The sequence below is a fragment of the Theobroma cacao genome, chromosome 8 (genome assembly GCF_000208745.1).
Source record: "Theobroma cacao cultivar B97-61/B2 chromosome 8, Criollo_cocoa_genome_V2, whole genome shotgun sequence".
In the NCBI taxonomy this organism is placed as follows: Eukaryota; Viridiplantae; Streptophyta; class Magnoliopsida; order Malvales; family Malvaceae; genus Theobroma; species Theobroma cacao.
The window spans coordinates 9,900,116-9,911,382 of record NC_030857.1 but is presented as its reverse complement, the minus strand read 5'-3'; the positions used below and the strand labels follow the sequence as shown (position 1 = coordinate 9,911,382).

Sequence of the window (11,267 nt, the reverse complement as noted above, 5' to 3'; positions counted from 1 at the left end):
TCAGCCGTGGAAGTATTCCCTAGACTTGAGACACCAAATTGTATTATGTGCAGAGTGCTATACTTTAACTTTATTTCTCCGAGCCTTAAACAAGAATGCCTAAAAAGGATAAACGTTGGGTATAACATGAAGCACATTAAGACAAATGAGTGGTCATGATGAGAATCATCACCCTAAGTGATTTAGGGGACATATCCTACTTGTTCTTTGTTCACACTATCCGTGTGAAGTCTTTGGACAATGTGACTTAGAGATTAGGAAAGAGTTTCGTAAGTCTCAAATAGAACTAGTCGTGAAGCATAAAATAACTAACATAAAATGATATGAAAGTAAACATTGTACTATGCTCTCATTTCTTTTGGGATATATGTGATGAGGGAATCAATTACATTGATGGACTACAATTGAAAGGTTGTAAAAAAACCCTTTGACTCACCTAACAAATGGGTAGCCATGATGTGTTGCTAAATACTGCTTATGGTCTATAGTATTCAATTAGTGATCTTAAGGTCATTTAGATTGTACTTGAATGCTATTACCAATATGTTAGGAATCTAATAAGTCATACACAATAAGTTGCAATAAGGATTAAATTGGGAGTGTGATGATTTAAGTTGGACTTAAATCATACATTAGGTTTTAACCTTCAAGGACTTAATTAAAATTAGTTTAATTAAGTATGGGTTCAATATTATAAATAGTTATAATATTGAGGCTTTGAATAAAAAACCAAAGTTGGTTTTAACCTTGGTATAAAAAACTCATGTTTCAACCATTCTTCATGAGAGTTAAACACTCACTAAACCTAATTCACTCTAGCCGCCTCTTGATAGGAAAATTTTGAGAAGCACTATTTTCTTTAGATTCAACATAGAGTGAAAAAGATAGTGAGTGAAAAGGACAATTGGTTGTCCACATTGCTAACACATTGACGTGGTTGAGAGACTCCTTCCTTAAGAAGGATCCAATGTAATAGTGTGTGCAACCATTGGAGGCCAAGCAATTGAGCTGCTCAAGTTCTCCTTTGATTTTATTTTTATCCATTTATTCCACTGCATGTGTGATTCGATCCCACTCTTATGTTGTTATCTTTCATATCAAATCATTGCCATTGGATATGTCAAGCATACACCTAGTGTTTCAAGTGTCTATGCTTTGGAAGTATAATCCAAACCCTTCGCATGTAATTTACCACAAAATAGTGTAATTAAGGAGTGATTTGACATATGAGGACCAGGTTGTGGACATTTTAGATAAACGAGTTAAAGGCTTTGCTTTAAGGATTGCCTTGGTAAAGGTACGATGGTGTGATCAAACTAGTGAGAAGGTGACTTGGGAGTTTGAGGAAGAGCTAAGTACCCATATCTTTTTGAGACATAAAGGTATGTTATCTATTCTTGGTTTTAATTTAGGGATCGAAATGGGGGAGAATGTGGAAACCTAAATTTTTATATGATTAATTAATTAGAAAACCATCTTGGTAAATGGGAAATTGGTTGGTAAGCTCGTGACATAAATTTTACCAAACCAATTGCTTGAAAATTCACTCGTTTAGCTTGCTAAAATAAAAAAAGAAAAAGTGCATGAAGGACTAAAGTGCAAAAACAAAAAATAAAATAAAAGAAAGGAGATAATAAAAGAAATGAGGGATAAAATGAAAGCATTATTGGTGGCTTACAATATTTAACTTTCACCAAACCAAATATTACCTTTAATGCTAATAATGTATCTCAATTTATGCATTCTTCTTCAAAATATCAATGCCAACTTGTGAAAAGAATCTTGCATTATGTTAAAAAAACTATCTCATTTGGCATTAAGCTTTTTCTCACAATCCTTTAGTACTTTATACTTACTTTGATCAGATCTCTATATACTCAACAATCTACCACAAGCTATTGTACTTTTCTTAGTGGCAACTGTATTTCTTGAAGTTCAAAGAAACAATCCATCGTTGTGAGATCTAATGCAAAAGTAGAGTATCATGCATTAACTTCCACTATTGTTGAGCTTACATGGATCTTTTATGTCCTTTTGTGACCTTGGCCTCTACATGGACAAACCACCACTTTTTCTCTATGATAATTTGTCAACCTTTCATCTTACCATCAATCCTATCTTCCACACGTGAACAATGTGTATTGAAATTAACTATCACTTTTGTTTGCAAAAATATGACTTTAGGCTCCTTTGTCATTTAATTTGTTCGCTCGACTCATCAAATAGCTGACATCTTCATAAAAGCTCTGCCTCACAACACCTTTAAAGGTTTTCATATCAAACTTGGTCTATGGGATATTCCTATGACCAAATTGAGGAAGAGTGTTGAAGTAGATCACTCTTCATCACAAGATAACCCATTATAGAAACATAAAGATAAATGTAGCAATATAGGTACAAACAACAACCCAAAACTATAGCTCAGTAACTAATTACCTTTACATATTTGTACAATATTTGTCCCTATAATCACTCATTTTACCATTGGAAAACTTTCCAATATGATAGACTATGTACTTTATAAAAGCAGAGAGCGTCTTTGCATAAAAAACATAAAAGTAAGATATCAATTCTTATATTTTGCACTTCTTATGTTCTTTCTTATCTTTCTATTGATTTTTTCTACATCTACTTGATTAAAAATCTACAAAATTGTAGATGATATTCAAAGAAAGTGATTCTTGATGAATTAGTCTTGCCTCAAATATTAAACTTCATATGCTTGCTAGGTAAATACATCAATAACAAACTCTTTATCAAAATTAAATAATGATGTTAATCGAAGAAGAAGAAAAAGAAAGTTTTAAAAGGGAATGGGGTTGTAGAATTCTCTAATTAAGAGATGAAAACGGTGTCAATTGGACAAATGGTAGTTACCTTTATGTTAGCCTTAAAGGATTGTTTGGCTCAAAATAAAAGTTAAAAGGGCTTATTTGAACGCAATAAAAAGTATGGGGCTTGTTTACTTACTTGTGTATAGTTCAAGGACTCCTTTAGGTATTATGCCAAAATTCTACTAAGCCATCGGTACAATGTTACAATGTATAGGTTTGAGAACTCAATTGCCTGATGACAAGAAAGTTGCCACCAATCTTTTTTACTAGATGTGATTGGGCACCTAATTGAATTTATCATTTTTAATAGAAGTCTTATGCTTAACCTCATTAAAAAAGATAAGTTCTAGCTTATGGAATAGAATTAAGGTTTGGAAGTATGATTACATGCAAGAAAAGTATTAACACTCCCAGATGCCTATTCAAAGAAAATATGCCAATTAATCGTGTTTAATCTTTTTCTAGTTATAAGAAGCACAAGAATCATTCTTAATTTTTGCAAGTCCAAAATTCAACCAAACTTGGGATTTTATGCCACTTAAGGTAAATTTGAAGTCACCGTCTCTTTTTTGACAATTGGAACCAAGAGTTGGTTATAGGTATCAAGGTCACAAGTCTTATCATTGTAAAAAAAAAAAAAAAAACTTGATTTGGAGATTTGAGTATGAAGTAACGAAGGAATCAAAACTTTCAACCTTTTAGAATAAACCTAGCTTTTACTATTTTACTTTGAATTAATTTGATCATGTATCAAAATCAAATAGCACACCTCAAATTTTATGTCACAAAAATGAAAATAATCAATTACTCCATCTATCCATTTCAAAATGGAATCTCTATCTTACTTTTTTAAAATAAAGTCTAAATACTATGTGTCACCCAAAAGAAGCTACGACGTGACCAAACTTAAAAGCACCTTTGGTTTTTGGTTTTCCTTTTATATATGTTATAGATTTTGAATTAATGTCTACTTTCTAAAAGTAAAATAACACTTTTCATAGTCACAATTCATTTAAGTATTAATTTTTTATGGACACTCAAACTTTATGTCACATAAAGAGTAGAATTTATAAAATAAGCAACAAAATATCTCATTCTTAAAACTTATATATCATTTAAAAAGTTGATATTCAATTTAAGACAAAAAGAAGAAGAAAATATTGATTTCAATGTTTAATTTTAGTATTTTTTTTTTGTCATTCCATCAAACAATGTAATTCAAAAGAAACAATTTGTTAAAGCAAAATATATTGCAACAACTGAGATATTTCACAATTGACATGAAACCTACCAAAATGTCAAGCTCGAACTCAACTTGATGTATCCATTTCCATGATTTTTTAATAAGACAATAATATTTTTATATTAACATGTTAACCTTTTTAAATATAATCTTAACTATAATGAATCCTAGCTACAAACCTCTTCTACATTTAACATTTGTCTTTGGACTTTTGGAAATTTTATGAGGACATATTAGGGTTTGGACTTTTGCAGGTAAAATTGTTTGATTGGTAATTTTATGATGTCAAGAATTATTTTAGGTAATTTGCATGAGATGAAGAGCTTTTTTCGAGTTTTTAAGTTTTAAAGGGGGGACTTATTCAGGTTTTAGTCTAGATGGGAGGGTTATCTTCGATTGTGTCGCCTAGGTTCTTAGTTCTCGTCTTTTCTGGTTAGTTCATTAGGTTGTGCCACCTAGGGTTTTTAGTTCTCTTTTCTTCTTCTGGTTATTTTAGTTAGTGCTAATGGTCAGTGGGCAAGTGAGGTTTCCTGTTCTTCTTCTCTGTTTGTCTCTTTGTTTTTCTCCTTCTTTCTTTTTTCTATTTCTTTCTTTGTTCTTTTTTCCTTTCTCTTTCTCTCTTTCATTCTTCTCTTCAGTTGTGGCGGCTTATGGGTTTTCGGTTCTCCATCTGTTTGAATGCTTCTAAAATTGTCCATACCCTGAAATCATGGAATTTTTTCGAAAGATGATTGAAATCATGGAATTGAAAGGATATTCTAAGTTGCTTTATCATCTTCTTGCAATTTTTCAATAACCAAACAAGGCATTAATAGTATTAATATTTGTTTATTCTTGAAATTCTCAATTTGTTCTCATAGCCTTTTATTTTTTTATCAGGAATTGAAGTCAAACTTGGAAAACCGCACCCTTATCATTTTGACAGTGTGCGAGGAAAGCTTCACATTACTTACACTAGACTACGGCCCGTGCGTTGCACACGAGCCTTTTTTATCTATTTTTTTCTTTCTCTTTCTACCTTTCTTTTCTTTCCTTTTTCTCTTTTTTCCTATGCCTTTCACGTGGGTAAAGGAGGAATATGTTATAGATTTTCCTGGTTTAGAAATTGGAAGTTAAAAAAAAAATTTGATTTGATTTTTTGAATTTTAGTTTAGGTTTGAATTTAATTTTTTTAAAAAATAATAATTAATGTAGCAGTAATATTGATTGTAGTTTAAATGCTTTTATGAGCTGCTTTGAGGTTGTGACACTTTTTTAATGGAGTGATTGTCTGTATGGAATGGAATGAAGTTGAACCATTTATTTAGCATATATTGGTCTATGGTTTGTTAGAGTTTAGGCTTAGTTTTCTGAATTGCATGGTTGCTGAGATTGCATGTGTGTTTTGTTGATTCTACATTTTTTTCCTGGGGTTAGGTATTTTGTTTATAGTTTGTTGGTTGTTTTTTCCGTTCATTTTGTGCTTTATTTTCTTCTTTTCTTTGCTGGATACAATTTTTTATATTTATTTATGTTTCTAAATTGTAAACCCTTAGGGTTGGTACTGACATATCTATTTTTATTTGAATTTTTAGATGATTTGTCAATAAGTTCATTATATGTTTTAACACAATATTGTATATTTACATTTTTTTTCTCATAAAATATTGTAAATATCACTAACCAACATTTATCTATGCATTGTTATGCATTGTTGTTAACTATTACTTTATTACTCAATTCAAAAATGAGATATATTATCAAATTATTTAATTATTTAAATTAATTTTTAAACTATACGTATCAAACAGTAACTTCCGCAGCATAGGGCGGGCTAATAACTAGTTTAAAATTAAAGTTAGATAAAAATATATTTCTTATTAATAACATAATGTATGTGAATTTAGATTATACCAGATGTGATCCAAAAATCTAATCCCAAGCCATGCCCGCGCCGGAGCCCAACCCAAAACAAATTTGATTGCTTGTACTCAGCAACTCTTGATTATATTGATTTCTTGGGCAAAACCGAATCTGACTCAAAATTAAGGAAAATTGCAATTATAAACATTTTTAAAAAATCTATACATAAAAGAAGAAAAAAATCAGAATACTAAAAAATTTCATATATATATATATATATTTCTTATTTTTTCTTTCTTTTTTCCGCTCATCCTTCTCTTTTTTACACTAAAAAGTACTAAAATACTTACTTTTTAAAAAGTCGAGATATCTCTTTTTGGGTATTAAAATGGAAAAATGTACTTTCAAATAAATTTAAAATCAATATTTGGCTACATTGAATTTAGACTTAAATCCCCGGCCTTTTCCACTACTTAAGTCGTAGAGGATATTCTCATTTTGACTAATGTGAAACCGCAGTACAGCAATGTGGACTGCGGGATTCCGATTCCGAGCGAAAGTACTTTCACCGTCGCGCGATTATGGTCGATGCATCTTCCTCATCTCTTATATAAGTCTCTGTAATAAAAATGAGAAAGAAAATGCTCGACAGTCTCTCTCCGGCGACAAAGGCTTCAATTCCTTTGAATCGGTAAAGCAAAGATTTTCCATCCTCTAGCTTCTTTTATTTTATAAATATGGTTTCTTCATGGGAATGCTTTGTTTTCAATTACGGGGTTTTAGGAACCCTAGGAACTGCTTACATTGATTTCGAATTACCTATCTCTTTTCTAATAAATGGTGTTTTTTTATCTCTCTTTTTTCAGCTTTTTAGGGCCTTTAATCTTTGAATTTGCAAAGATAACATGGAGGATTCCACCGGAGAGATAAAGATTAGCAAAAAAGACCGCAAGCATCGACGGGAAAAAAATGTAACTGTACACTCTCTCTTTCTAGTTTCTCCAGAATTATCTTTTCCTTTTCAATAATTTACTTTATTTTCCCTATACCAACGGTTTATCCAATGGTTGCTTTCTATATTCAGCAATGTGTGGACCGACTGAAAGAATATTTCCAGATTGTCACGGGAATTGAGCTTCCAAAGGTATTTTTATTTTTCTTCGCTGAGATTCCGAGCTTCCGTATGCTTTTGTTACTTTGATTTTTATTCTTCGTCTTTTTTATTTTTTATTCTTTACATTTATTTTTTAAAAATAACAAAAACGTCAACCGATCATAATTTCTCTTTTTTAAGTGTTTAACCTTTTCACTTTCTATTGTTAAACAAAGGGTTGTTGGCAACAAGTGATACAATTGGTCTGGAGTAAGATTCTTGATGCCGGAAAACTGGAAAAACAAGTGAAAGTCTCAATGACACTGGAAGAATATGCTGCAAAAGCAGGACAAATAGTAAAGAGTATGCGGACTGCTGTGGAAAAAGAAAAAGTTAAATGGGATGCGTTGGAATCCTCGATGCTACCGCTGGAGCAACAGATTCTGAAACTACATTATCCACAACAAGGAGTTTGCTCAGAAGTTACACACGGTCAAGGTATGTGTAAGACACTTATTTTAGCTTGAATGCTATGTTTGATGCCTCCTTGAAGTTCAAAATCAGATTCTTTTTCTTGTAATTTGCTTGAATATTAGTTTTGCTTGTTGATGTTTATATATAATTTTTGAGCCCTGACCTTACTTAAGTGAAGTTTGTTTACATGTTTGTGTGATTTGTTTGCTGCAATTTGTCATCAAAATGGTGTTGAAATGTTGTGAGTTTGGTGGGAAATGAAGACTCAACTGCCATTTTGTTTGATGAAGTTTTGGTTTATGCATGATGCATCTCTGGTAAAATTCTTTTTAGGCTCATCCTCCTGCCAAGCAGATCCAAATGACGGACCTCAAGAAATCAAACCAAAAACCCTGAATGGTCAACATTTGATGAGGAAAAAGGTAAAGAAATCTTTTTCTTTCTCCTAGATTGTTTTTCCTTTACTTCATGAACTTTTCTTTATTGGTTGCTCTCTGTATGTAGCACGGGCAAATAGCATTGAAAGTGTTTTTCTATATGTATACGGGAATTGTCCTTCCAAAGGTAGGTTTTCATTCTTCCTCTCTTATTTCTTGTTTTCTTAATTTCTCTTTTTAAAAGTTTTAACCTTTACTTTTTATTGTGCAAACAAAGAAATGGAATAAAGCAAAAGAATTAGTAGAAATAAAGAAAAATGATGCCAAAAGAGAAGGGAAGAAAGTGAAAGCCATGATAAGGCCTCCAGAAAGTGCTGAAGTGGAACGAACAGTCCAGAGTTCACAGGCTGCTTTTGGGGTAGAAAAAATGCAAATGAATGACTGCAAAAACCTCCTACAACTGGTGAAACCAATGTTTCGAAGCCAAGTTTATCTCGACTATCACAAACAACATGGAGTTAGCTCAGAAGTTGTTATTCCTGATAAGGAGGATCAAGCTTTAGAGTTTCCTTATGGCTCTATTCAACATGGACAAAGTTCTATGATTTACAATGTACGTGCTTTTGATGAGCTAGTGTTGTCTTTCATATTAGCTGAACGTTCAAAATCAAGATTCTTGTCTACTATTTTTTTTTTTTTACCATACTTAATCATTATAGGGAATAATGCAAAAATTAACTCAATTGAGCCTTCATTCATGACATAGATACTTTCAACCAATTAAATTGTCTCTTCTCATTTATTTCACTAGTGTATCTAGTTGTAATGAACTAATTACTCCTTCATGCTCTTTGATGCATAATCTAATATTTTATTTGGTATGTATAAACCCCACTGAGTTTTACAAGGCAGATGCGTAGAAGACACTTTATCTTTATGCCCCATTGGCTTCAATGAAGATTTCTCCTTTCTGTATTGATCTGCCACAATATTATTCTAGAATTGTTATGTGATTGTTTTCTTCAACCTATCCTTTCAGTGGAATGATATGGTACTTGGAGACTTGCAAGATCTACCAGAGTCTGGGCAGATGCTTGGTAAGTGACTTTGTACTTTTAGTGATTGATTAATGGGGGTGCATTTCTTGAGACATTGAAGATGATTTTTTGAGTATTCATTTGTAGATATATATCTGTCAAAAGAAATGAAAGCAACATCTTATATGGTGTCTGTATTTCTGATAACTATTGATTTGTTAGTAAATGAAGCATAGTCTTAAGTTGGTTTACAACTTAAATTTCAAGTCTAAAGTTTAGTTGTCTTTAACATCTTATATGGGATCTGTATTTCTGATAACTATTGATTTGTTAGTAAATAAATCATAGTCTTAAATTGGTTTACACCTTAAATTTAAAGTCTAAAGTGTAGTATGGTCTTTTATGCGATGGCCTAGTTTGAATTTTTACTTGATAGGTTTACAAACAAGTTGTTATGTTAGTGAAAAAAGAAATCCATTATTGGGTCTTCTAATATCTCAACCTTTTAATGTTAAAATTTGTTTAGTTCAACATATTGATTTGTATTTTTGGCTAATAAGAAACATATAACTACTATTGATTCTACACATTGAAGATGCATCGAATGCACATATTCAGGTGAAAATAACATTCCCAACTAAATTTAAGTATGTTAGCATTGGCAAGGAAGTTTATGGCATAAGGGAGTTTTTCTTTTTTTTTTTCTTCTGTTTTGAAAAACTCTGAACTCGTTAAGTCACAACTAACTGCCCTGAATGTTTACATGATACTATCTGTTCTGGATGCTGCACTTTTAGAGTCATCGAAAGCTATTGGCTGCAGCAACGGCACCAATTCTCTTGTGGCACCTGAAGCAGCTGTGAATTTGTCATCAATGGGCAACTTCCAAGGCTGCAGGGACCTTGGGGATAATGAAAGTTTGGTTATGGAGATAAAGGAGCTGTTCCCTCAGATTGCAGATGGTGGCTTCATAGAAGTGCTCCTTGAGATGGCAAAAAGCATTCCGCAGAGACTCGAGCTAAAGGACAGTAACCAAGAATTGGAATCTATGGATATGCGGGTTTTACAGCTGGAGGAGGAAGTGGGTAAAACCTGTCAGGAGGTAGGGCCTTCCTGGCAAAACAAGTCGAAGTTCAATCAACATAAGAAGGTGCAGACCAAGGGGAAGAGAAAGCGCTCTGGTTGATTTTTATTTTTTTTTTTCAATTAAGGGTTACAAGAAGCGGAAGTATTTTTGGACTTATAATCGCGACTTCTAATGTGTGTATTTTATAATCAGCTGGACTGATCCTTAAGTAACTTGTTGGTGTTTGATGGTTATGTATATGTTTGGGTTTTATGCTTGCATAAATAAATTTGAGCGTGTTGATTGGCAAATTTTTAGAATACATCTCCTTTCTTTTTGACATGAACAAATTCATGGCTAGATTCGGATTTCGGAGTATTTTTTATGAATGTTGCTAATTGATGGTGGAGTATGGACTGTCGAGAACTTGCGTAGTCGTAGCATTCTCATTTGTAATTGCTTTAACAGAAAACCATATTCCTGGACCTCCTACACTTTGGAGAGGAGACAAAATCAAATGTAAGAAATGGATAATGTAGTCGTTTAAATGACATAAAATTCAGAGATAACAATTGTTATATGCATTGAAAAATAAAAATTTAAACGTACCATGGCTTATCGTCATTCATGGATCATCTTATTGGTTTTAATACAAACAAAACTAGAAGAGAAGTAATTAGAAAAATAACATTATCTTTACCAATGTTGTAGCTATTACTTCTTCCTTATCTAGCCCATGAATATCACAGAGGGAGCAAAAAACCTGAGCCATTCAAATGCTTGCGCTCCAATGGTTGCACACACAGTTGTACTTGAACCTTCACAAGGAAGGAGCTTTCTCAACTATGCCTTTGTGGTAGCAAGGTGTACAATACCTTGTCTTTTCCACACAATCACACTCTTTTTAGCCGAATCACAAAGTAAAAAAAACTATTTGTCAAGTCACTCAAAAAAGTGTGCGGGTAAGCTTTATTATTAGTTTTCTGATAACTTAAAAACCTAACTTGTGTGTTTCACTTTATTATGAGTAGCTAAAAAGTGATATTCATATCTAGGTTAATTAACTTTTTAAATTGTAAATAAGGCCTCAATATTATAACTCCTTATAATATTAACCCAATACTTAATGAAACCTTTTTAATTAAGTCATTATAAATTATAATTAACTTAAATTTACTTTATTTGCTTGCAGTTAAGGCTTTAACATTATAACAAGTTATAATATTGGTCTTATGCTTAATTAAACTATTTTAATTACATCTTTAGAAGTTAAAAACCTAGTGTATGATTTAAGTTCAACT

At 32.0% G+C, this 11,267-nt stretch overlaps 1 protein-coding gene across 1 annotated transcript; it reads left to right on the top strand.

The window, feature by feature from the left end:
- LOC18592560 lies at nucleotides 6,367–10,308 on the top strand. The gene is made up of 9 exons (XM_007019368.2): nucleotides 6,367–6,610; nucleotides 6,786–6,890; nucleotides 7,004–7,063; nucleotides 7,249–7,510; nucleotides 7,820–7,908; nucleotides 7,991–8,050; nucleotides 8,141–8,476; nucleotides 8,903–8,960; nucleotides 9,698–10,308. Exons 2-9 carry the CDS (start codon nucleotides 6,825–6,827, stop codon nucleotides 10,084–10,086), a joined length of 1,320 nt encoding a protein of 439 aa, XP_007019430.1. The 5' UTR covers nucleotides 6,367–6,610; nucleotides 6,786–6,824; the 3' UTR covers nucleotides 10,087–10,308.

What these genes read in the sequence shown, in the direction of transcription:
- LOC18592560 (XM_007019368.2), top strand. Translation starts at nt 6,825, where the DNA reads ATGGAGGATTCCACCGGAGAGATAAAGATTAGCAAAAAAGACCGCAAG. An exon ending in AACATTTGATGAGGAAAAAG is followed by an intron (nt 7,909 to 7,990) that starts GTAAAGAAATCT and finishes CTCTGTATGTAG; the next exon opens with CACGGGCAAATAGCATTGAA. An exon ending in AAAGTTCTATGATTTACAAT is followed by an intron (nt 8,477 to 8,902) that starts GTACGTGCTTTT and finishes CTATCCTTTCAG; the next exon opens with TGGAATGATATGGTACTTGG.